At 34.4% G+C, this 25,950-nt stretch overlaps 1 protein-coding gene across 2 annotated transcripts in view; it reads right to left on the bottom strand.

The window, feature by feature from the left end:
- LOC113988582 (dystrophin-like) overlaps positions 1-25,950 on the bottom strand; it is a 463,871-nt gene that overhangs the window by 114,486 nt on the left and 323,435 nt on the right. For both annotated transcript variants that reach the window (XM_039382875.1, XM_039382874.1), the window contains exons 9-11: positions 8,592-8,780; positions 7,586-7,767; positions 1,670-1,820 (exon numbers count right to left, since the gene is read on the bottom strand). In XM_039382875.1, coding sequence (XP_039238809.1) covers positions 1,670-1,820; positions 7,586-7,767; positions 8,592-8,780 — 522 coding nt within the window. The remainder of the gene's footprint in view (positions 1-1,669; positions 1,821-7,585; positions 7,768-8,591; positions 8,781-25,950) is intronic.

The raw sequence follows: 25,950 nt of genomic DNA, 5'->3' as shown, positions 1-25,950 counted from the left end.
AACCCTTGTTATAGGAGGTAGGTTTGCTGTATATAACATACAATAAAATGATATGAACTTTCTCACAATAATTGAAAGAATGGAAAACACCTTGTTCTTTGACTTATGAGACAAACTTTGACTGAATAAGACAAACAATAAATTAATACAAATGTAATTAAAATTAAACACAAACATTTTCTTTCCAGCATACTAGCTAAATTGTCTCTTGCACAGAAAAAAAGATTTGAAAAGTAATACACATAAATAAATAATGTTGACTAACTCAACACACCAAGAATGAAGAACTAGTATGTGGAAGAGAGATTTATGAATGTTTTCACTCAGAATCTTCAAATACAAGCTAAACACACATTTTTCTCATTATTAGAAAGAAGCAGCATAAAGAGATTGTATAAATAAAAGGATTACATTTTATGTTAAAATTCAAGCATAAAATGCATAGAAATAAAGTTATTCAAGTCTTAGTACTCATGTATTCAAAATCCTTCACGTTTCTTTCCCTAATTACCATTTTATAATTACCTGCTGTCTTTTTTAAAAAAGAAAATTTAATGTCAGAATATGTGCTTAGCTAGCAAACCCACGTACTGAAATACTTTGTCTCCTCACAGGGCAAAGACAGATAGCACAAATAGCAGCAGGAGCTGTAGAATTTGTATTCTTCTTCAGTAGCACTCCTTAATCAGAATGCAAAGAAATCATCTTTAACACACTGGTGGATCATGAAGTCTTGCAGTTTTTGACCTCTTTGTAAAAGAACTGTAAAAGCTGATTTCAGTTTGAATTGTTTTTCAGATGATCTGCCCTCTAAAACCTGGACTAGCACTGACACAGGCCATGAAGCATCAGGTGTTAAAATCTCTGAAGATACTATGGAAATGAACTGCTTCGAGCCTCTATGTAGAAACATTAACAGGTTATCACATCAAATCTCCATGACCTCGCAAATCATCTCTGTTCCTTATTTTTCTGTTTCCTTATCATCACCATGTGCTATGGATACATATCTTAATTTATTTTAGAATTTAAATTAATATGAAGCAGGAAAATTTAATGCAGTAAATGAAACCAAGTTATTACACGATACAGTCTCTTTCTTTTCAGATCTCAGTTTTTCTAATTAAAAAATTACCCTGATGGAAAGTAGAAAAAAATTGGCCAAATTCTCTCTTACATTCCATTTATGAGTTTGTTATTTTCCATTAATCAAATACATTACTAAAAAGTATTTTCTACAGTTAGAAAGTAGTGCTGTACAAATACACATTCAGAGTCCCAGGAGTGCTAACAAGATTATGCAGTCTGAGCACTACATAATCATTATTACAACATGCAAAGGGAAAAAATAACATGCAAAAAGAAGACAACAGAGGTATTAAAAAATGTGATATATTCTTATTGTACCACATAATAAAAGGATGTTACAGTTGCCTCACATATTCTGGTATATTGTCTATATGTTTAAAGGAAGTAATTTTTTTAATATCAGAATAAAACTCAGAGTTGTGATAAAATAACTCTACAAAAGCTTGTAACTGTAGAGAACAATAAATATTAAATCAAGATTCCATATTACTTTGTTATGCTCTAATGGCAAGAGTAGAGGTTTTAAAATGTCAAAAACTGAATTTGTTTTTTATGCCCTTGGAAGCACACCATAACATACCTTATGCTCTTCTACTTGACGCTTTAGGTCCTCTAGATCTGGACCTAGGGGCTCCAAATCGATTTTCTTTGTCCTTTCTTCTGTTTTTGTCAGCCAGTCAGCTAACTGGGCCAGCTGCTGATTCTGCAGATCCATTAGAACTTTATGTAAACTTTAAAACAAAAAAAATTATAATTACAATTTATATGTTAAGAAAACAACAGGAAGAAACATCTGCCCTGTATATCAACTGATTTTCACAAGGTTACACTTGAAGGTAGAATAAAAATACACACTTTCAAAGAGGAACAGGCTCCCAAGGGAAGTGGTCAAAGCACCAAGCCTGTCTGAGTTCCAGAAATGTTTGGACAACGCTCTCAGACACATGGGGTGTCCTGTGCAGGACCAGGAGCTGGACTTGATGATCCTGATGGGTTCCTTTCCAACTCAACATATTCTGTGATTCCATGAAAGAGGTAACTGAAAGTTTGTTGAAAAAGTTTTGATTTCGACAAACAGTTTTGAAGCTTTTTTTTTTAGACTCTGAATACTGCATACAATATTCTGTCTCTTAAGTTTTGTCCTCCAGTTGCATTTCTATTAGAGCTGGAATTCAAAATTTCTGCTACCTGTTTTTTTAAGGCTTGTGTTACCTACTATGACTATTTTGAAAACTCTCAGACAGCTGACCTTACCATGCTTTCCCTAATTTAGGATAGTAAACAGAAAAAAATAGTAAGTTTTCAGTTATTCAGTGGAGAAAGTTCTGAAGAATTAAACAGGAAATACTTCAGTTTTGCCTAATCAAAGTATTTTGATAGATCCAGAATGATCTGACCAGAAATCCATCACAAATCCTTTTCTTATACTTGCTTCTTTAGAAATTCTCCAAACTTTCCTAAACGAAATCTTTATCTCATCAGAAGCATTTTTAAATTAATGTGTAAACTATGGAATTACAACAGCATTTTGTATTATCCATCTTTCACATAAGATACAACTTTTAATTTAGATTTGACAGACAAAAGTCACTGTCCTCAATCATACTGAGGTTGGTAAAACCATTATATGTTATAGTATCAGGCTATATGTTTAGTATATGTTGTAGTATATTTTACAGCATGTAGTGTCACTGTACGTTATACTCTGTCAGGCTTGGTGCTGTGACCACTTCCCTGGGGAGCCTGTTCCAATGCCCAACCACCCTCTGGGTGAAAAACCTCTTTCTAATATCCAACCTAAACCTTCCCTGACACATCTTCAGGCCATTCCCTCAGGTCCTGTCACCGGTCACCACAGAGAAGGGATCAGTGTCTTCCCCTCCTCTTCCCCTCCCAAGGAAGGTTTAACTGCAATGAGGTCTCCCCTCAGCCTCCATCAGATTGAACAGACCAAGTGACCCCAGCTGCTCCTCATACTTTCAAATGCAGACCAGTGGATACAGAAAAGGGTGCTTGTTTGCAGACAAACACCAAGATGAACCAACTTCATGGAAATAAAGTCTTGCAAACAAATTTAAATTTTTTATAAAGTTTGTTCTGTAATAAGGTTTTAGTTACACCTGTTTCTGGTCCCAAATGGCAGCATCAGATGTTAAATCTGGATCTCTGTGAAGCTATGTTACTTTCTAGAGAAAGTAACAATTTTTAAAGTCTCCAGTTAACAACTCTTGGAAGCAAAGGACCAAAGCAAACAAATCACAGAAACAACTAACTTTAAGCAGAAACTGGAACTTCAACATAACTTGAGAAGAAAAAAAAAAAAAAAAGGTAACATGAAATGGGAAGGGCTGAATTAATCCAAATCTCTGAACAGGAGATATCAAGCAGTAATGTTTCTCTGTATTATCTCTGTTGTTTTTTTTTTCCTAAGAACATAATGTCATGGATCTTTGTGATGTACTATGATTTCAAGGTGTTTTTTAACTGGAAATCATGTGTTAATTATAGATCAAAATGACCAGAAGACTCATATGATGTCTTTTCCACTCTAATCTCTCTATTTCTTTATAGATAAAGTATAGAAAGATGATACCCTGCTTTAATATAGCCCATGGTTCACAAGGAATTAGTGATCTCACATCTCAGTCCTTCAGTTTGAAGTATTTTATTGTCTTACTTGATGTTCTAAAGTAAGCTATTATAAGCAAAAAGTACAATGCTTCATCCTAGACATATACTCTTAGTAATAAATTAAATAAACAGTACAGAAAATCTGTTAAAGAGAACTTAAGAAAACCAAGATATGAGGAAATACTTATTATATGATTAATGATCTTATTCTGAAGCAAGAAGCATAAACTTGAAAATTAAATAATCACATTTTATTCTTAAGCAAAAGAATGTTTCTCTTTTCTCACCATTCTGCAGGTACTTCCTGGTTTTCAAATTACTTTTATAAACATCTGATAGAAGTTTTAATACTTATATACCTCAGGAGATTATCTAAACCTCTGTTTATGGTATGCCTCTCATAGGTTTCAAATAAAAAAATACAACTTCATTGAATTGAATGTGTTTTAAAAGTTGTAGAATTCTCTATAAAGCCATAAATTGCACTGTTTCCCCCTCCAGTGGTATACTTATCATTCTGAGATGCTTTACTTTAGAAAATTCTATTTGAGGACTGCCAGGAGCAAGAAATTAAGAAAAAAAACAAACAAAAAAACCCACCAAAAAACAGGCTATTTTCCTTCAGCATTGCTATAAGAGTCAAATACTTTCAATACACAGTCAATACGTGGGAAATCCAATTTGGGCTGCTTTTACAGAAAGGCATTGCTATGCTACGAACTTCCTCAGACATTCTGACCTACTAAATCACTTTTCCTAAGACGCTTTCATTTTTATAGTACCCTTTATCAGAATATCTTTCTCCTCTCCCCTGTCAATTGTTTGCTTTTGTTTTCTCTGTGCTGTAAAGTGTGGTACCTTTTGTTACTTTTCTTATTACCATTACAAGAGGTCAGACAGCCTCATCCTCACAAAAACCACCTCTTTGGATAAACATGTCACTGTTGCCTTAGGGACTAGATTATAGCAATGTGCTCAGAAGATTGTGCCTTAAACTGAAGTAGAAGATGGATCCTGAGAGTTTAAATTATGTATAATAACCTAGAAATATATTATGTTGTGACATCTTATAGCTGGTGCTTGAATCACAGGGGTTTGACCAATAGGTCAAAATTAGCTATATCGAGCAATGTCACTCCAGAGAAATTTTCTCTTGCCCTTAGCCAAATTTCATTGAATTTATCACAGAATTTTTTTCTATAAGAAATTAAATAGTAGCATCACATTCTCTGTGAAGCCCATATCATTTTATGTCTTCTACCAAATTCATATTGCTCAAACATGACAAAAGATACTAGACTACTCAATTCCCCAAGCAATGTTCTACAGCTGAATCTAGGAGATAAGCTGAACAATTGCTGTTAAAGGACATTTTAACTGTGTAGAGTGTGTAGGCATAGTACCACTCATAGAGGTGAGGTTGCTACTAGCATGTGTTGATTTAAACGAAAATAAATATGGCAATAAAACCTCCCTACAGCAAAGCATCATAGATTTTTCTTTCCAAGAAAATAACAGAGCTAGAATAAGTTAGGTTGAAACATCTGAAACTCTTTTCTTTATTGTCAAAGAAAGATGAAATGCAGAAAACAATCTCACTACTCAGTAGCAAGCTGAAAAGAAAACCAATGTTTGGAATTACTAAGAACATACTGCAAAAAAGAGAGTAATGTCATGCAATTGTTGAAAATCACAGTTTGCTTTTTAATACTGTGGACAAACTCCTCAACTTCAAAAAGGTAGGGTAGAACTGGAGAAAGCTCAAAGAGGAGCAAGATGAATAACCAAATATATTCAATATATATTTATGAAGAGAGTAAGAAAATATATACTGTTGACTCTCACTTCTAATAGAGTTACTTGAGGGAATCACTTAAGCTACCAGTGACAAATAAACTAAAATAAGTCATTCCTCAAAAAAGTAGCACTTATTGGGTATGAAGCTTTTGGAATTCACTGCCAAAGGATGCCATGAATACTAACAGATTCAAGAGGATATTGAATAAATAGATGAAAGAAAAAAAAATAAAATTCATAGTACATTACCAAATATGCAAAACTGCTTCCACCTCAATGTTACCCTCAGCTGAAAACAACTGGAGGCCAGAGTAGTTCCACAGAGAACTTCATAACATAACACATTTCTATTAGGTCAGACCGATGACACACAGCCCAGTATTTGTTCTCCAGAGCAGCAGGCCCATGCACACCAATATTTCATCTCCACCAATGGAAAAAGGAGATGATAAGATGCTGTTTCAGGAGATCATGTATCTCCCCTAAACCTTTTGTTAGACTCATAGAATCATTAAGTTTGGAAATCAAAGTCCAACAGTCAGCGTTAGCACCACCCTCTGTTCACCATTAAACCATATTCTCAAGTGCCATATCCACACATTTTTTGAGTATTTTAAGGGATGGTAACTCTACCAGGTCCCTGGGTGGTCTGTTCCAATGCTTTACAACCCTTTCCATAAAAAAAAATAAAATTCCTCATATCTAATCTAAACCTCCCCTGGTGCAACTTGCTCTGTTACTGTCAAGATGCTGGACTAGACCATTGGACTCACTGCTAGAGATATTTAGCTGGTATTAAAATCACATTTGCAAAAAGAGTCACTTTCCAGCTGTAGTAAAGAAATAGAAGAGTTTCTCACGTAGTACATGTTCATTGGGATTTTCTGAGAGAAAAATTAAGACTTCAGCAGAGAGATTTTAACAAAATCTACCTAGCTTAAAGTTCCTAAAAGACCACCAAGGATCTCAGATTCTTTTTGTTTTTGTTTTTGTTTTTTTTTTTTTTGCCGCTGCATTAATCTGGTTTTATTGCAGAGAACAGCCATAGTCTTCAACAATTAATACTACTTGGCTATAAAGAAACTCCTAATGACACTTAATTAATTTTAAAATTTCCACTGCTTTGATTTAATATGTCAGTTGGTAAACTTCACAGTGATCCCCTTACAGAAAGGCCAGTAGGTATACAAAATTCCTCATGACAAAGGAAGACCCAGTCACATGAGTTTGACACAGAGTTATCCTGTCAGACAGATATTAAGAGTATAAACATAAAATGGAAAATACAAAAAAAAAAAAAAAAAAAAAGAGAAAGGTTGAGAAGAATAAATGTGAAAAATCAGGTAACAGTTATTTTCTTAAGATAAGGAAGGAAACTCACACATAAATCACCTTCCATAACTTTCCTGGAATCTCTGTATCCTGCAAACCAAATTACTTCACTGTGACACAATCACAGTGTCACAGTGCACATAAACTCTTCTGTTTATGAAGTTTCTTATACTAAATGGTACTATATAAATAAAAATTTCTAAATAAGACATAATAATATTAAAAATGCTCCAAAGACTAATGTGACTATTTAACATATTATTTTTCTACATTTACCTGTATTTCAACTTCAAGTTGTAGGACTTGCCATTTTTTGAATAGTATAATTTGTACTCAGATAAAACCATGACAATATTTCCAGGAAAGCTAAGGTCCCATTTACTCTTTTTATGGGATCATGTTTTACAGGGCTTAAAGATTTCTTTCCCTTTTCCTTTTGATTTCTTCTAAAGATTCGCTTCTTTGTAGCTAGGTACAATGTGTGATACAATATTTGTTGAAACAATTGGAAGAATGTGAGGAAGTTTATATATATTTTGGTTGAAGTGTTACTGGGCTTCAAGGCTCGAAAACCATGCAGGCTTCAAAATCACTGCACATCAAGTTTCAGATTAAAACAGATAAAAGATGGAGTTTTTTTCACAGTGAAATGAAGGAAAAATCCCAACTGTTAGTCAAGTTCAGGATTGTTTCAGTCAAAGTCAATATATATTATTTTATCTGACATGTTACTTACTTGCTTTGTTTTTCCATACTTGCTACCCTGAGACTTTCCCATCGAGAATTAAGTAGATTCATTTGTTCTTGGATTTCATTCTCTTCATCATCTGAAAGTTTTCCCGCTGTTAAAAGTTGACTTCCAACTTGCAAAACATTACCAACACGTCCTTGATGAGCTGTTAACTCCATCATAAAACCCTGACAATAAAAAAAAAAAATATATATATATCTACTTTTAAGTTGAATTCTTTGGAAGGAAAGAACAGAATTCCATCATTTTGCGAGCCTGATTTTTAACTTTGCTTTTATTTTTTTCAAACCTAACCCAAACCTTGTAACATGAACCAGAAACAAACACTTTCACTTTCTTCATAGAGCAAAAAGTAACCTGGAGGCTGAAGGGCGACCTTATTGATCTCAGTAACTGCTGAAAAAAGGTTGTAATGAGGTGGGTGTAGTAACAAAAGATAGGATGAGAGGAAATGTCCTCCAGTTGCACCAGGGGAGGTTTACACTGGATATTAGGAAAAAAGGTTTGTTTTTGAAAACACTGAATGTTTTCAAGCATTGGAACAGGCTGCCCAGGGAAGTGGTTGAGTCCTTGGACGTGTACATGCAGCCCTTAGGGACATAGTTTAGTGGTGGACTTGGCAGTGCTAGATTAACGGTTGGGCTTGATGATATTAAGGGTCTTTTCCAACCTAAATAATTCTGTGATCCTAGGGCACAGTCTCCAGTATGATGTTTAAATTCTCCAGAACAAAATAAAAAACAAAACAAAAAACCAAAGCCAAACAAACAAAAAACCCCAAACAAACCAATAACCAAACCAATAAAAAAAAACCCCAAACAAAAACCCACAACAAAACCAACCAACCAACCAAACAAACAAACAAAACACATCAAAAAAAGAAAGGAAAAAGGAATAAAATAAACTAGACATATTTTTAGTTTGTGTTTTTGACCTTAATATGGGATAAAAGCATATAAGCAACTACTGAAAGATTAGTATAAACATTTACCTCATGTGTGTGAAACTGTTCTTTAACAACTTCTACATCATTGGATATATCTCCTTGTGCTTGTAATGCATCTTCAGCAGAGAGAAGCCACGTGAGTACTTCTTCTAAAGCAGTTTGGTAGTTTTCAAGATCCATTTCAGATCCCATCCGCGTGGTGCTAAATGTCTTTTGTTCAACAGTTTCTGAAAACTGATCAAAACCAAAATTTTAAGTGCAATGAAAATGGCATCTGGTCAGACAGTTCTACAAAGGAAAAAATGGAACATCATTGTTTTCTATAAAAACTTCACCTGTTTATAAAACAAGCAAAGAAAATGATGTGGCTAATGTATGGAAGTACTTAGTAGTATAAAATCAGTTTACTGACCAAGATCAGTTAAGATGGAGCAAAATAAAAAAAAAATCATATTAAATTCATTATTATAAATCACATATTTTATGCTGGAATTCAAAATTCCTACCAAGCATTCCAAATAGTAAATAATTATACCTGTAGAGCGCAGTTATACATGTCTTTCATTAAATATTCTGCTTTTTCATTTCTACTTTACTATTTCTTATTTAACTATTTTCTCTTGGAAATGAGAGATATTTATTTTCTACAGCAGCTAGTAAAATAATATACTCAAAAAAGCAGCAAGTTACATGCTGACATTGCAGAATGGAAAACATGATATTTAAAAAACCCAAATGCAACAAACCTTTACACTACATGCAATGCCGTGTTTGAGCAATCCACAGACACACATTTTGTGAAAACCATTCCAGAGGTTGGAAAAGCTCAGAAAACTCATGTGAAATCATAACTTTTTAAAACCAAGCAGAAGTGCGTTACTGTTGATTTATCTTTTCCACAAAGATCACCCTTATATTCATTCCTTAGAAGCCAGGTGACTGTTATAAGCATAGAATTCACATTTCTGTTCTACTGCTTCAAGTCAAGAGAAATCAACAAGTATTTATTGATTAGTATAATAGTAGAAGAACAGAATAGAAGCAAGAAATACACGTTTGCTACAGAAGATGCCATCTGATAATTTTTTCAAAAAGTTCTGAACAAGTTCAGCTATTGTTAGAGAATTAATTTAAAAACAAACTCTTTACATAAAAATATGCTTATACTTTTATAAAAATGATACCAAGGTACTTAATGCTTTTATAGTTGTCAGAAATTGTCTCTACTGACAACCTTGTTCCAATAAAACATTCAAAGCAGCTTCCAAAGCCTTTCATTGCAGTTTAGAACTGAAAGTCAAAGTTTATCCCTAGAACCATAAGCAAGAAGCATAATGGATGTAATCTAATCATGTAAAATAAAATTTTCAATCTTCATCTTTACGACAACTTCATTCTGAATTGTATAGCTACCTAAAACACCAGTCATAAATTCGTCAGCACTTAACATGTGAAAAACGATGTTCAGTAACTGAATCCTCCTCAGAAAAGCAGGCTTCAAAATCTGATGAACTTTATAGTTTGATTTTTTGCTTTTTTATTAAAAGAAAGTACTATCTTACAGAAATATAAACACTGAAGCACAGAAAACGGTTGACATATATTCCCACTGCACAAATGAGTATTTGAATTGTGAGTAACTCTAGATTTTAAATGTTATAAAATGCAGTAAGAAATTACACCCAACCACATCACATTTCTGCAGCAAGATAATTTTTTGCAGTATACAGTCCACTGTGGAAAGGGATAATTTGATCCCGATTTTCACATGTAATTTTTTTTTTCTTTTTATAACAATACTGCATGGGATATACTGTAGAAAAAAAAAATTGTCCTAACAGTTGAGTGAGACTACGGATATCATGTTTGTAAAGATCTGTGATTATCTATGTTATCATTCCTTTTGAAAGTTCTTCATCTAAAAACCATTCTTTCTCTAGATTGTACATAGAATACTGCCTCATTCTTAGGAAAAAAAAGCTGCCTAAGTATGCATACAGTTTCATTCTTGAATCAAAAGCTATTCTTAATAAAGTATTTAATGATTATGCAACACAAACTTGATTGGGTGCAGTCAAAGCAAAACATTTACTGACTAATTTACTGAATAAAAACCTGAATAAGAACACATTGTAGTGGTACATCCCTCTCTCCTCCTTGGTCTCCACTATGATCTCAGAAATGCTCCTGGGCCTTGGCCTTGAGTTTATCAGAAACATTATCTGCTTCCAGGAACATACATTGACTAATGAGCTTCTGTCTTTTTAAACCAACAGCCTTGGAGACTTACTTTGTTCCACTCAGGTTGTTTCCTGAAAAACAACCTGAGTGGAACATTTGTATTATTGAACTTTTAAAGAAAGGTACTGACCCTAATTGTGGCCAGGATGGAAAATTACTATGACTAAAGCCAATTCTCTTGTGACCCTATAAGCAGCGGTCCTAAGTCCCTGGCTCTCCCAGACCACAGCGGGGTGTGGCCAACAATTTCCCTCTGAGTGGGACCTCTCAGAGCCACAGAACTCTCAAATTTGCTATACTTGGGGGATCACAGATGAACACCAATTGAACTGACATGAAAAATTCGGATGTTTGATGAACACTGCATCACATCTAGCTAGGAATTAGTTAGGAAGTCATCCTGCAGACTGTTTTGGAAAATGGTCAACCATTTTTGCATGTAACACAGTTCTGGTTGTTCTTAGGGACTGATGTAGAAGGAAAAAATGCTTTGGACCCATAAGTTGTCCGCTAGACTATCTTTTTTCCTTTGCTCTTGCACATGGAAGAATTATATCTAGATGAAAAGATGGGAGTTTTAATTTCTACACACTTCACCACCTTCTGCTGGGGTGTGGGGGCTGAAAGACCCCAAGGACTCTGAAGATTTAATTTAAAGTATGAGAAGTGAAAATAAAAATCCTTTGACCTTCAGAAGCCTGGAAAAAATGAAGTGTTCCTGGCAGCTGTATGAATTAATTCACAGAATTTAAACTATGATCTTGTAGCTCTTTCAAGGTAAGCAAGTGAGGGGACATAGTGTTCCTCACCTGCTATTGCATTATGTTCCTAAAGGGAAGGATTAGTTGTGTGTTAGTAAATTCTCCAAGAAGCTTCCTTTTAATTCATAGAGACTGTTTCTGAGTTTTAGAAATTCGTTGGGCAGTTTTAGAAAGTAGTTTTACAGTAAAAATTTAGGGTTTGTTCCACTCTTATTTATGTTATATATTTCCTTCATTAAGAAACTGCTTGTCCCACTGAAAGATAAAGAATGTGGTTCTAGACATTTAGAGCTTTTAAACTCAGAGGCATAAAATTTTAAAGAAACATTTTTTGGTAAAGGCAAATTTAAGTTCAGAATATGTTTCTCATTTTGAAAACTCCCTTTGCGGGATTACAGCCTCAGAAAATAGCACACATAATTCACTCCCTAAATATGCCTCTTATCATGTAAGAATGACACCACTGCTTATTCTTTTGGTTCCCCCAAGCCTCTCATTACAAAATCCTATTTTATGTATCTTTGTATTTCAAAATTATAACTGCTAAAATGTTAAATGATAAAATAATCTTTTCAATAATCAAGACTATGTTTCCTCAACAGATGACTTCAGACAGAATAGTTCAGTCATTTCTGGTAATAAAACTCGTAAGATAAATTGGTCAGGCTGCTTGTTATTATAATCTTAACTATTTCCTTGTTCTAAATGAGGCAAGCACTTTCTTTTTATTAAGTATTTAAAATGCCTCTGTGAATGAATCTTAGGTTAAGAAGACTTTTTTTTTTATTTTATTTTTTTTTTTTATCATTCATCTGAAAATCCACACAGGTTTTGCCTGAAAAAATGCAGGTTTTGCTTGCTCAGTTGAGACAAGTTATATTTTTAGTACCTGATTTTCTCGGTGGTTACATTTGTACTGCATATGTTTCCACCTGGAGGAACTGACCTGTCCTTGCAACTGCAGTTTTGAGATGCAGCAAATTATTAGGTCATTAAAAATCAATGGAGCTTAGGCAATATACATGCTGAGAAGAAAAAAAGCCAGAGCAAGGCAGTATTGATGAAAGTACATTCATTATAAAGGAAGGAAAATGTTGGAACTATTGACAGGAAAGGGGTAAAGGAAAATGAATCTCTTCAACTACGTTATTAGGAACAGCTTGTACAAATAAAGACTGAAAGAGACAAAAAAAGAATTTATTGGCATTACAGCAAAAGTTTGCACCTTGGGATCTGGAGTGTAGCAGTTGTCTTAAGACAGATGAAAGCCAGTGAAGAAAACTGGAATAAATTGGCTTGGGAAAGAGACTAAGACTGAGAACTGCAAGGACAGGTAAAATAGTACAAAGACTTAAGGGACAGGAATCAAGGTTGCCTATAATGATCAAAAATTTTCTAAGAATTTAAAACTGTTTCATTTTGCATACATGGTAAGTCAGTGATTCACAAAAAGATTTTCTACTTAGCTTGCTTTCTTCAATGCACCTGTACTTGGAAAAATATCAAAGCAGGTTTTGGTTAGTAGCTGATTGATAAAAAGTGTATCAAAACATACTGCTTTTATAAAGTCTCCAGGGAAAATTTTCAGCCTATATTTATTTAAGGGTTTCAATTATATCGAGGTTTTTGCTCTGAATTTAAAATGTACTGCTGTTTCTGGCATTGCTGATGACAGGAGACACTTACCTCTCTAAGGAAGGCACTTCTTATTCAAGCAATTAAGAATCATGGCTCCAGACAGTAATATGACTTGATGTGGATGTGTAAATCAACTGTCTATGACTGAATGAAATTACTTTCATCGTACACCTACAACAAAATTATGATTTCTTCCTGCTGAAATGGCTGGTCTACCAACCATTCTTCAAACCTTCCCTTTTGTGATGCAAGACCAAGGCACACTTTAAGGGGATGCATATTTCAGGTGCTGTCATGTCATGCAGTAGACTGAAATCATTTGGGCTCTACATAATAAATAAATAAGGGTACTCTCCACATAAAGAAAGGTGAAGTTTTCACCCCAGGATAAGTTTTCAGTATTAAACAATGACTCTTCACAGAACTCTCCAGTAGTAAATGGTAACAGGGTCCTAATGAAAGTCTCTCACAGGTCAAGAAGCCTGGGGTCTTTTCCCAATAGGGTTAGCAGCAAGGTAACTCCAGGTCAGCAGATTCAGCTTATTTGAGAAATGTCCATTGTGTTTTATGCTGTCACATACACGAAAAAATGGAAAAGTTAATTTTAGCCACTGATGATCAGACTAGCGCAAAATTTCAATTGTGATCACAATTTCAGTAGCATGAGAAATACTCAAGATGGGATAGAAAATGGTCACATTTATTTAATTTTAATTTTTAAAATGCAAATTTTAAATGTAATAAGGCTCAAGTAACACCCATTTTGAAGTAGATTGCTCTGACAAAGACATTTTAAAGGTCTTTAATATCCCTTCTTACCCAAACCGTTCTATGAAATTTTCTGTTTTAAACTGTATTCTAAAAATCCTCATGAGCAGAAAAACTACTAAGTCTACGAAGAGAAAAAATGAATAGAGACCGTTGAATTATGTCTTAGCCAAAAGAAAAGCAAAAGGATTATGCAAAAACATACTAAACTATTTTTTTAGCATGTCATACAGGAGATTGAGACAAAAATATAGACTGTACTCCCTTTCTCTCTGATGACAGACAAATCAAGAAACAAACATCAAAGGATATCCTGCTAAAATATGAACAGAGATTTCAAGATTAAGATTACAGAAATGCAGGCCAAGAGTAAAAACTGAAACCTCTCCCTCAAAAATCAAGGGCTTTTTTTTTCATTTTCATATATACTTAACTGTGAACTCTACAGCCTTATAGTTAAAAAAAAACACTATGAAAATATGTATATATGGTTCCATCATTCTGGAAGAAAAAGTAGCCTTCTCTTTTCAGCGTCCTGTTCAGTTGTTGCTATCTCTTCCTTTCCTTTTTTTTTTTTTTTAATTCTCTCTCTTCTGCCACTGCTGTCAGCAAAATCTTGTTATCCCATAGCACAAAAGACCCTCTAGCCTTCTCAATAAGAACTTTAACTCCAAAACTCTTTTTATGTATTCCACACAATACAATATCAAAATGCCTTCAAAAGCATCAACAGCAAGAGCATTTAACTATAATAAGATATATCTACAGTACGAATTTTTCTTTTGAGAAATAAAGACTCTGGGACAAGGGCCAATTAGTGGACATATTAATCAGTTTCTGTGAAGTTGAGGTTGAGGTCCTGAAGATTTCAGAGTATTCAACATGATGTGCTATTAGAGTTGGAAGGAATTATTAAAAAGTGATTTTGCAAAGTCATCTAAAATCCTAAATAGTGAAATTTGCTTGAATAGGCTGAATATCCCATTCATGGTTCTTATGTGATTTATCTGTATTATATTTAATCTTTTCCTAAATGTATTTTAGCTTCTATTAAAGAGGTTCTCCTTCTTCAGTGGAAGCTACTATGATGAATACATTTCCAATTTAAAATTAAAAACTAACCAAAAGGCTGTTGCAGAACAGGTTCAAGCAATTTAATGTTTTTTTTTTCTTTTCAAATTCTGTAGTGTGACTACCTTGCTTGTAGCTACATGCCCTGAATAGTAAATCAAAAGCTGTGAATCAGTCAAAATGATAACCAGTCATCTCGTAATAGGGTTTTCCTCCTCTTCTGACCGCAGAGTCTCAGGTTTATAAATTGGATAATAATACAGAAAATATAAAAATACTTCCAAATGGTAATAAGAGCAGGAACTACCAAAAAGTACTTCTGAACACACTGAAAATTATATAGAAAGCTTTCCTAAATGTTCACAGAGAGCAGCAACTTGATGGAAGAACAGGATAAAAATCCAGTGAGGACTTTTAAACATAAAGATGCAGTTTCCGGCTCAGGAAATTGCTGAGCCACAAATCGGTGGAGGCTGAGTAAGTGAGAATATACAGATGTACTCAGATACAAGTACTAATGAGGTACATATGAAAACATACTTAAAGAACAATGACTTATAAGTTTCTAAATTCTCATTACAGAGACAATATACAACTGATGTGTAACTTTGTAGCTGCTAAATTCTTAACAGACACTAGTAATTCTAAAATTGTCAGTTTAAAATATACATTATAAATATACTCTTTTGTAGCCATATTCTTCCTTACCATTACTCTTTCTTTCTCGACAGTTGTTATTCATCTTTCTCTTTTCCCCTTTCCAGTTGAGATTTAGCAAAAAAAGAAATTTCTTACTTCTGGAATTGGAGACATGTTTAGGTTTACTTATTTATCCACGGTACATTCTCCTAGAACTATTTTTGCTCTTCAAATGAGTATCAGAATGTTGAAAAAGAATCTGTAAATATTTTATCAGATACTTTTGCCTGACATTGCTTATGTGGCAGAAAAGAATTGCAGGTGCTTTACAGGTGAAATTCTGCCAAGCAATATTATCCTTCCCCGTATCCTGTAGACATGTACTCATATTTTCTAAAATATAACACATGACTATAAACTATAGCTATTAAATTGCATATCCATTGCAGTAGCCATCATGCACATTCAAAGAAAAGAAAAAAAAGCCAGAAAAAAGGCTAAACAGTGAAAGGTAAAGTTAAAACTGGGAAAATTAGGAGGTTAAACATGAATGAATTGTTAAAACTTTGTTTAAAAGCCACCAATGCAGCAGAAAGTGACTTTGAGACTGAATTTAAAAGAGAAAGGAGAGACAGGAAAACACTAGAAGGAGCAAGACATGGCATGGCATAACAGAGAAAGTATTTGCTTGGTGACATAGAGAAGATTCAAGATCATTGTGATTAAGAATGTGAATAAAAATAAAAGAAGTCAGAGAAATAACCAAGTGAATTTTTAAGACCACAGATACTGGACAGAAACTGAATATATTCTGAAAAGGAACAGTCAATTATAAACAGACTAGAGAACATTTTTAGAAAGGTTATCATACTGAACAATGCTAATGACACAGAGGGGCTGCAGTAACATACAACACATACTGTGCTGTGGAATTAATTTCTTATTCATTTTGCAGTGTAATTCAAGCGGGAAAACCTATGTAACCATGTAGACATTTATTGTTATCACACCTCAATACCTTTTAAAATTAACACAATGTTGTAGAACCTCTATTTTTGGATGTTACTTTCAAATTCAAACTCAACAATCAGGAATTACAAAAACAATCCTGATTACAGGAACATTGTATTTCCCCAAAAATACAAAAAGAAAAAATCCCCAAGCTCTTTTCCTTAGTCAATATAAAAAGTGAAAATCAAAATTAATCACAAAACTGTTAATCTCTTTTTATATGTATAACACCTCAACAATGAAGCTCACTTGTTAAGTGTATGAAATAGGTTATGCTGAACAGAAAAATACCTCACACGAACTACAAAGCAGCACAGGATGCACACAGGAAACAGGCCACCTCTATAAATCCCAGAACAGAATGTCAATTTATTTTTCATCCCATCCTCCCCTTGTCTCACTGATAGTCTCTGCATCTGAAGCTGCTGCTCTCTCTATGTGATGCCCCTGACACAATCAATGTTTGCATGATGTTTTTCTTATTTTTTATAGAAATCTTTAGAGCTTCTTATCTCTGCTCTCTCTCGCTATCTTGCTCTCCCCCCCCCACTTCTCCCTTTTCTGGTTTATATTTTTTGTTTGCTTCTGACAGACAATAATATTATTTTTAAAATTCCTTTGTTAATGCTCCAGAAGCAAAGTATCAGAACATAAAATGAAGACAAATCAATATTAGATTTGGTTTATTTGTGCAAAAAAGATAGAACTGAAACTCAGATGTGTTCTCCATTGAAGAAAGTACAAGAAAAAAAATATTTCAAACTAACAGACAGAAGATCTTCTCTCAAAAAGAAAGTTAGGAAAATGCTTTATATACTTCTAGAGTGAAGAAATATCAACCTTTGCATGTAAGAATTGGCAATTCAGAAGCTGACACAAGCAATATACTGGACCAACAGTTCATAAGTCAACTGTCATTTTTTTCAAATGAAGATAAAAAGCACTTTTGGTAGAAGGTGCAAATATTGTAACATTAGGTAGGATGCTAAATACCAAAGAGAGAAACAAATCTGAAAGATTATAGAAGAAATAAAGAAGGTAGAAAAATATAAACCTGGAAGACTGTCTATATAAATATCAAACAAGAAACTTGGATATCATATTTTCACCTTGATTTTCTCTAAACACACATGCCAATTCTATATATATTAGTGGGAGCTATGCTTTAAAGTTAAACCAGTCTCTTGAACAATGACATACAAAATAAGATCTTTATTCTTTTCTTATTTGTGCTTGGGAAGTAAAAAAACTTTATTTAAAAATATTTTCCAAATAACTTGCAAAACCCTTAGCAGAAGTAATTCCATAAGAGAGTGCTACTGTATTCTATTAATAACTTTGATTTTTAAGCAAAGTTCCATTTTGTACCCCTTTAAAATATATGTCTGTTTTTTCAAATTTGATGCCTCACTACATCATCCAGAGTTTATTTAAACTACTGTTTCTGTAATGACATCGGTATGGGGTAACTAAAATTTCCTTTTTCATTTTTAAGAATTATTTATTCCATCAAAATATATATATATTATTTCTTTATTACAGCTAAACTAAGTTCTAAAAAAAAACAAACAAAAAAAACCCCACAAAAAAAACCCCACCACCTTTCTGTCTAAACACCATATTGTTCCATACAGTTTTTTCTGGTATTGAAGTTCTTAGTTTACTGTTGTATTATGCTTTCAGGGTTAGAATTTCTGAAGAAAGTTTGAACACCTAAAAAATCGTTTGCTACCTTCCATTCTAAATGTATTGTTCTTTTAAAAGGTATTATTCCTTCCTACCTCTTCCCTTAGCTCACTGATCACCACAGGCTAACACACCTGTATTAATAATATTAGATAAATATTAACTATTAACTATTAAAATATTAAGAATAATATTAGAATACTTGTAAATCTCAGAAACCTATAAAGCAAAATTCCTTAATACTATTTTACATAGAAACAGAAGCCTTTGCTGCCTGAAATGAACATGGAAAATCTATACTTTCTTCAGTATACTTCTATCTGAAGTCTGCACCTGCACACCAAAACCACAAAGTGCATGTGGCAGCATCTTAGACTGTGTCATCTACACAAACATTAAAATGCAGTTTCTATTGCATCAAAATCAGTGTGAGAAAGAAAGCAACCAGGACTTTCATGATCAGTAGACATTAACAATGTGTCCTTTTCAAAGGTCACTACTTCAGGTAAACATGCAGACCTGCCTGCTGTACAAATCTGAGCTAACAAACCATTCATGGCATTTCCTACAGACCTACAACTCTAGCTTGATCCTGCAAAATATCAATCAAATACAGGAGGAAAAAATGGTTATCCATTTTCCCACAGAGTAATCATTTGGGCAAAAGGACATTCAGAAAACAGAACCTCCCACTGACTCAAGCAATTAACTGTTCATTCACTTCTCAAAGTCCAACTTTTGCACTTTCAACATAGGACCATTTGTCATGCACCAGAAATATTTTAGATTTTACCATGAAGAGTATTATATGCAATTGAGGGCACAAAGGTTTTCTCCACAGAAGCCTTAATGTTTTCTGATAGAGTAAAACATGAAGCTCTTTCCTCAAAGTTACAGCTACAGGTATTTCAAGGGCACAATGCATATCCTACCCCCATTTTTTAAGCTATCTTAATTAAAAACACTTTTCAGTTTTACTTTAGCCAAATAGAATTCAACCACAGGATGGTGTAAAGTAAGACAGAAAATTTGGTTGAATTATACAAAGTAGAGCAATTAACACTCATCAGAAGTAACAAAATATGTTGCTGCTGCTACATTAAATTTTAAAATAATGTTATCTAAAACTATGAAGCAAAATTGTATCATACTATTGAGAAGTTCACCTGATATACACAGATGAGTAAAAATCTAATAATACTGCTATTTAGAATTATGCCACAATTTTATCTCTGGACAAACACTTTAAGTTGCATTTGTGTGGTAAATTGTCCTGTTGATTTGACAGTTTTCCAAAAGATATGAGTTCAGTCTTTATTTCTTCTGTATTTCAAAGGTTTTACTGGGTGTAATGAAAGAGTGCAAAGAATTAATTGCTTGCTTTCTCAGTCTCAGACTAAATTCACTTTTCCTGTGTGCATAAACTGAAAGGCCTTTCCTAAGGGTTTGAAACAGGGATGCATAATGACTTCAGATTGTACCCTCAAGTTCTTTCCATTTCAGTTCTGAAATCAGGAAAAAATGAACACTAGTCTGTCTACCAGTAAGGATTTTCATTAACATTGTCTCCTACATTTCATCTAGCTCTTCCTTGCATCAAATCCGCTGCTGGTACAAGCAATTCTACAACTCTAGAGGTCAGGAGGGGGATTAAATTTGTTAATTAACATGTTATGGATATAACAACCTGTTTCCAGTATATGAGTATATGTCCTTATTTGCTGTATCTAGTTCCGTTTTTAACATACCATACACATAAAATATGTTCAAGAGACTCAGTGGCAAAAAACAACTTAAAAGAATACTTTTAAATGTTATGTCTCCTTTATATCTTATTGTATTCCTTGATAATTATTTAAAACGCATAGAAAATGGGTTTCTTTTCAAAACAAGAGAGGAAAAAACACTTGAAACTTCAAAATTCAATTTTTTTTTTAAAGATGAATGCTCTCACTCATATTAACAAGGTGTTGAATTTAGCAGTAACAGATTTATACCACAGGTTAGAACTTGTATAACAGACTTAACAAAAAAAGAAGCAGTTATGTCACAGCTCAGCTATGAAATTATGAATCTCTTGCTAAGTGTGCTTTTCAAAAAAAAATATAGGTGAAACTTAAAATAACACTGAAGCTAGTTAAAAGGACCTAAAAATAAACTATAGGTAAAAAATAATCAGGGTATAAATGTGTTATTCAAAGTACGTACAGTTCTCTGTTCAAAAATACATTCACCAATAATGTAATCAGGAAATGACTGGTATAACATTTCCATGTTTCTAATAGTTAAAAAGAAAAAAAAAACAACCAAGCCCTCTCCACTTTAAAAGTAATGCAAATCAAGTTCACCTACCAAAAAGTGGTTTTGTTCTTAGATATTTCCAACCACCTATAGGTACACTTGTGATTATTATATTATTATTAATAATATAATATTAATAATACAATATTAATATTATTAATAATATTATTAATTTATTCAGAGTTATTAAATTCAATCTGAATGTACAGCATATGAAAATATATTTTATCTAGGAATTTATACTTTGTGAATAACATATTACCCTTCCTTATCAGTCAGTAATGAACACAATTAATATAGGATGCACCACATTGCATTTCTAGCGTTCCTTTGTTTAAACACAATTATATTTTAAGTAAGAAATGTTAGTTGAAGAAGTCTTACATAAAAAAATAAAAGATTCTCTCATATGTGTTTTTATAAGGTCAATTACAAGGGAAAGTTAAAAGGGGATGGAAAGGTCAGCAAGTAACTCGTTTTTACGTCAAACTAAAGACTTGTCATTACCTATTGGAGATGGAAAAACCCCCACTCCATTAGTGATTGTGAACAGGCAAATGTACAGGGAGCAGATAAGTTTCACTTCTCAGCTCCAGGCATGATTCTGAAATTTCACTTCTGAACTCCATGACTGATTCCTCCTACTTGCCAGCTCCCAGCCATTCTAAGTTTTGCTAACAAATGCTCTAGACAAAAGGAGTACGCTCTGAATCCTCCCATTATTGAAGAGGCGTAAGACAGAAGCACTAATTATGAGGCTGATCATGAGTTGTGCTTCTGCCCAGACTGTTTAGGCAGGGACAACATGGTTATGCAAAGAAGACCTACTGATGAAAAGAGACATTCTGAAAAGAAAAATACCTGCCAGGAAAGAGAATAGGATTTGGAAATAAGATTGAAAAGATGCTGCCTAGAAGAAAGATCCTGGAAGTGAGAGGAGACCCTGTAGATCAAAGAATCATAAAATATCTCCAGTTGGAAGGGGCCTACAAGGATCGAGTCCATCTCCCTGCTCCTCACAGGACTACCTAAAACTAGATCATGACTAAGAGTAAATTCCAGACCCTCCTTGAACTCTTATAGTCTTGGTACTATGCTACTTCACTGGGGAACCTGTTTCATTCACTGACCATCCTCTCTCAGTGAAGAACCTTTCTTTAATGTCCAGTCTGAACTTTCCCTGAGACAGTTCCATTGCATTTCCTCATGACCTGTTGCCAGTCAACAGAGAGATATGTGGAGACAAGTAGCAGGGGATGCCTAGGGATCTTGGCCAGGGATGTCCAACACCTCTAAATGCAGGCAGTGACACAGCTCAAGCTGATACAACTTTCTGCCTGGCCTACCTGGACCAGCAGCAACCTCTGCCTGGGTAAGTGGAGAGGGGAAAGTTGAGACCTCAAGGACTTAGCTATGGAGAGAACCAAATGAGTCAGTGTGTGAATAAACAAGGGGACTAAAAGCTCTGATCTCGCTGGATTCTTCAATATCAGGATCCAGATTCACTATGGGTTGTCACTAACCCATGAGACTACTAATATTTTTGACAACAAAAGCTCTTGAAAAATGAGTCTACAGTGTACATTCAAATAAAAAAAAATCCCTCAAAACTTAGAACTGCTGCTGGAGTCTATACACAAAGCAGTGACAGGAAACAACTGGCGTGCTGACAACCCTGCAGGTTTGGAGAAGAAGCCATCAATTTGCTAGACTGTTACTGAAAATATGAAATACACTTGAAACTGTTTGCTTCATCATTTTGCAAACTGTTCCTTGAAGACATGGCATTCAGGGGAGCTCCCTAAGAAATCCAGAAGACTTGTACTTAGCTTCATTTTTCCACTTCTTCATTTCCTTGTTTTGTCCTCTGTAGCAGTTTTTGCTATTTTATTATGGTTAGTCTAAATCTTAGGGATTTTACTTAGCTCTGTAGAAACAGTTTCTAGCTTTCTGAATGGAACAAGTTTCTATTTAAATGAGAACACCTAAGCTAACAGTTGGGATTATACTTGTTGTCCAAATTATATCCTTCATGACCTTGTGATTAAATGTGCAGATAATTCAGTATTTCTTAAGTTTCCTTACTTCTACTTTAAATTATTCCACAAATCCCCCCAATGCTGGCAATGGGATATTTTCTGTGATGAATACCTTACATTAGAAACACTACCAAGAAGTTAAACTAAATTTCTGTCTGGTTGTACTTTATGAGAGCTGTCTTCCGATGCCTCTCCAAAGAGCACTTTACCACAAGGCAATCAGGACATATTCGGATCACAGCCTCTAGGTAAAAGAAAGGTCTGGTTTAGTTCAAAGGAAAGTAATACAGCAATTCTGTGATGCTGTACCACTGAAGTGTTTGGCACAGATGAACCCTGAAGGGTCTCAGAGAGAAGGTCTTGCAACACTTTTAAAGAAGTTAAATTGCCAGCAGAAGACCAAGAGCGTGGCAAATTAAGGGTCTAGAAAACCCAAAATCAAAAGAGCAAGACTGCCAGAAGGATCCTGTATTGTGTGAATAAGTTCAGTTTAATTTTGTAATGGGTTTTTAGTGACTTTCCAAGTTAATTACTATAGTTATGTACATGAGAAAGACTGGTACAGCAACTTTGTAAAATCCATATTAAAAACCTCAGAGAACATGAGCAAAAATGCATTACAATACTTCTGTAAAACAACAGTAATGACTGGAGGATTAGGAAATTCCCACAAACTAATGACGAGGGTGAGGCCTGAGGTGAAGCCTTTAATTCTTAAGTCCCAAATCAAATCATCATGTGCCAGTGAACACTGTCCTCATTTACCACTGGTGCATCTCAATTTATTTCAATTCAAATATACTGAAGTCAGTTTAAGTGTTAAGAATAATTCTGCACACAAGCTCTGTATTTCATATAACACAATGTAGAATACATAACTCCTGTCAAAAGAACAAAAATCTGCAATGATAGAGATGAATGGGCTTGATTTTGAAGAATTGATAATTAAAGGTAGCCAGACTCACATTTGACCTTTTAGACAGGCTTGTCAAAAGCTTATTTACAGAAGTACCAGTCTCAAAATATACATAGACTTTGTTCATCCCAATTTTTTTCATCGCTTACATTTTCAGCACTGTTTTCCCAACAGGGTATGAAGGGTACCCTCACTCAATTTGCAGGCAACACCAAGTTGGGTGGGAGTGTTGATCTGCTGGAGGGTAGGAAGGCTCTGCAAGAGAGATCTGGACAGCCTGAATTGGTGGGCCAAGGCCAATTGTATGAGGTTCAACAAGGCAAAGTGCCGAGTTCTGCATTTGGGTCACACCAACTCCAGGTAAGTCTCCAGGCTTGGGGTAGAAGCACTGGAAAGCTGCCCAGCTGAAAAGGGCCTGGACAGCTGGCTGAACAGGACCAAATGTGTGTCCGGGTGGTCAAGAGGGCCAATGGCATTATGGTTTGTGTTAGAAATACTGTGGCCAGTAGGACCAAGGAAGTGATTGTCCCCTTGTACTTGGCACTGCTGAGGCCACAAATCAAATTCTATGTTCTGTTTTGGGGCCTTCACTACCAGAAAGACATTGAGGTGCTGGAGTGTGTCCAGAGAAGGGCAACAGAGCTGGTGAAGGGTCTGGAGCACAAGTCTATGACAAGCAGCTGAAGGAGCTGGAGGAGGGTTTAGCCTGGAGACAAAGAAGCTGAAGGGAGACCTTATTTCTCTCTACAACTACTTGAAGAGAGGTTGTAGCAAAGTGGGGATCAGTCTCTTCTCCCAAGTGATAGAAAAAGAGGAAATGGCCTCAAGTTGTGCAAGGGGAGGTTCAGAGTAGATATTGGGAAAAAAATTGCCACTGAAAGGGTGACACTGGAACAGTCCGCCCAGGGAAGTGGTGGAGTCACCATCCCTGAAGGAATCTTGGCATCATTAGGGTAAGTTGGACTCAATGTTCTTAAGTGTCTTTTCCAAACTAAATGATTCTATGATTCTATATCATAAAAAGTTTCTTTTCTAGGTACGTCAGTGTTTTACAATGTTATTTTTTGTCTTGAATTCATTTAAGGTTGTATGCTTTATGTCCTATGGAGGTGGCACATAGCAAGTAAAAAATGAAGCAGTGAGGTAAGAGTTTTGCCTGGGATCAATATAAGGAACTGCTCTGATAAAACAAAATAGAAAGTAAACCCAGTACTCTTTTTGGTCAGGTGTTCAATGAGATGAATCATAAAAACAAAACTCAATGCTTTCATAAATAGAAAACAGAAGTGAAAGGCTAATTTTAAATGAGAATTTTGAAATGTCCCAGAAAATTAACTTGAAGATTTGTTTCTTCTAAATGAAGCCAGACAGACTGTCTTATTACAGAGAGTGCACACAAAAAAAAATACAGAGCTGGAAAGCCAGGCAAGCCTTCTGTAATTGCTAAACAGTAACTGCCATCTGAAACATGTCAACAGAAACATTTTCTGTTGGGCCTTAATTAATGTTAATACAGGGAATTCAAGGATTCAGATTTGAGAAGTGGATTCCTATACCAGGATCTGCATGAGTTTATGAGTACTCTTTAAGTAAAAAGTTAATATCTGTTACAGCTGTAGCACAATACGGCCAGTTCTGGTTAGGTCTTCAGATTCTGCCAAATTGGTAGATTTTTAATATTATGGTAGGACGAAACAATTATAACAGTTTTAAACATCTTGTTTAAAAGGTGTATGAATCATCACTAGAACCCCTTTGATGTTAGTATAATGTAGCAAGGCTCATGCTTATGCACACGGGATTTCTGTTCTGGAGCATTTAAAGAAAGTCACTATTCAGTAAAAAACCTGACACAGTGTAGATTCGTAAACACAGTGTTGAATTGAAGCATAATTTTGCAATAATTTTTTATAAGTTAGACAGAATTAAGTATCCAGAAATGAACTCAAATTGTATTGCCAAATACATGCAGATCTTTTTTTCCCAAAGTAATGAAAGGAAAGCACATTGCAGTACACAATATGACCTTGGCTCCCACACTTGTCTAAAGTTATAAAAATTCAACTACTGAAATGCTCATTATAAGGATTGCTTATACAAGTTTTATTAAACCACCACAGCTACTAAACAATAATAATAAAAAAAAAACAAAACCAACCTTAAAAACCTAACCCCCTAAGCTGAATGCTGGCATGGTTCCATTTATGATAAAAATTACCAACTGTTGTAATCTAATAATACAAGTCATATAAAGAATATTAAATTTAATGTTCTTTTTATCTTTTTTTTCTCAACTACAATAACCTTCTAAGAAATGCCATCACTTGCTATTT

This window comes from Pipra filicauda, unplaced genomic scaffold (genome assembly GCF_003945595.2).
Source record: "Pipra filicauda isolate LSUMZ 115617 unplaced genomic scaffold, ASM394559v2 scaffold288_size945232_pilon, whole genome shotgun sequence".
Taxonomy (NCBI): Eukaryota; Metazoa; Chordata; class Aves; order Passeriformes; family Pipridae; genus Pipra; species Pipra filicauda.
This window is presented reverse-complemented; position numbering and strand designations above follow the sequence as displayed.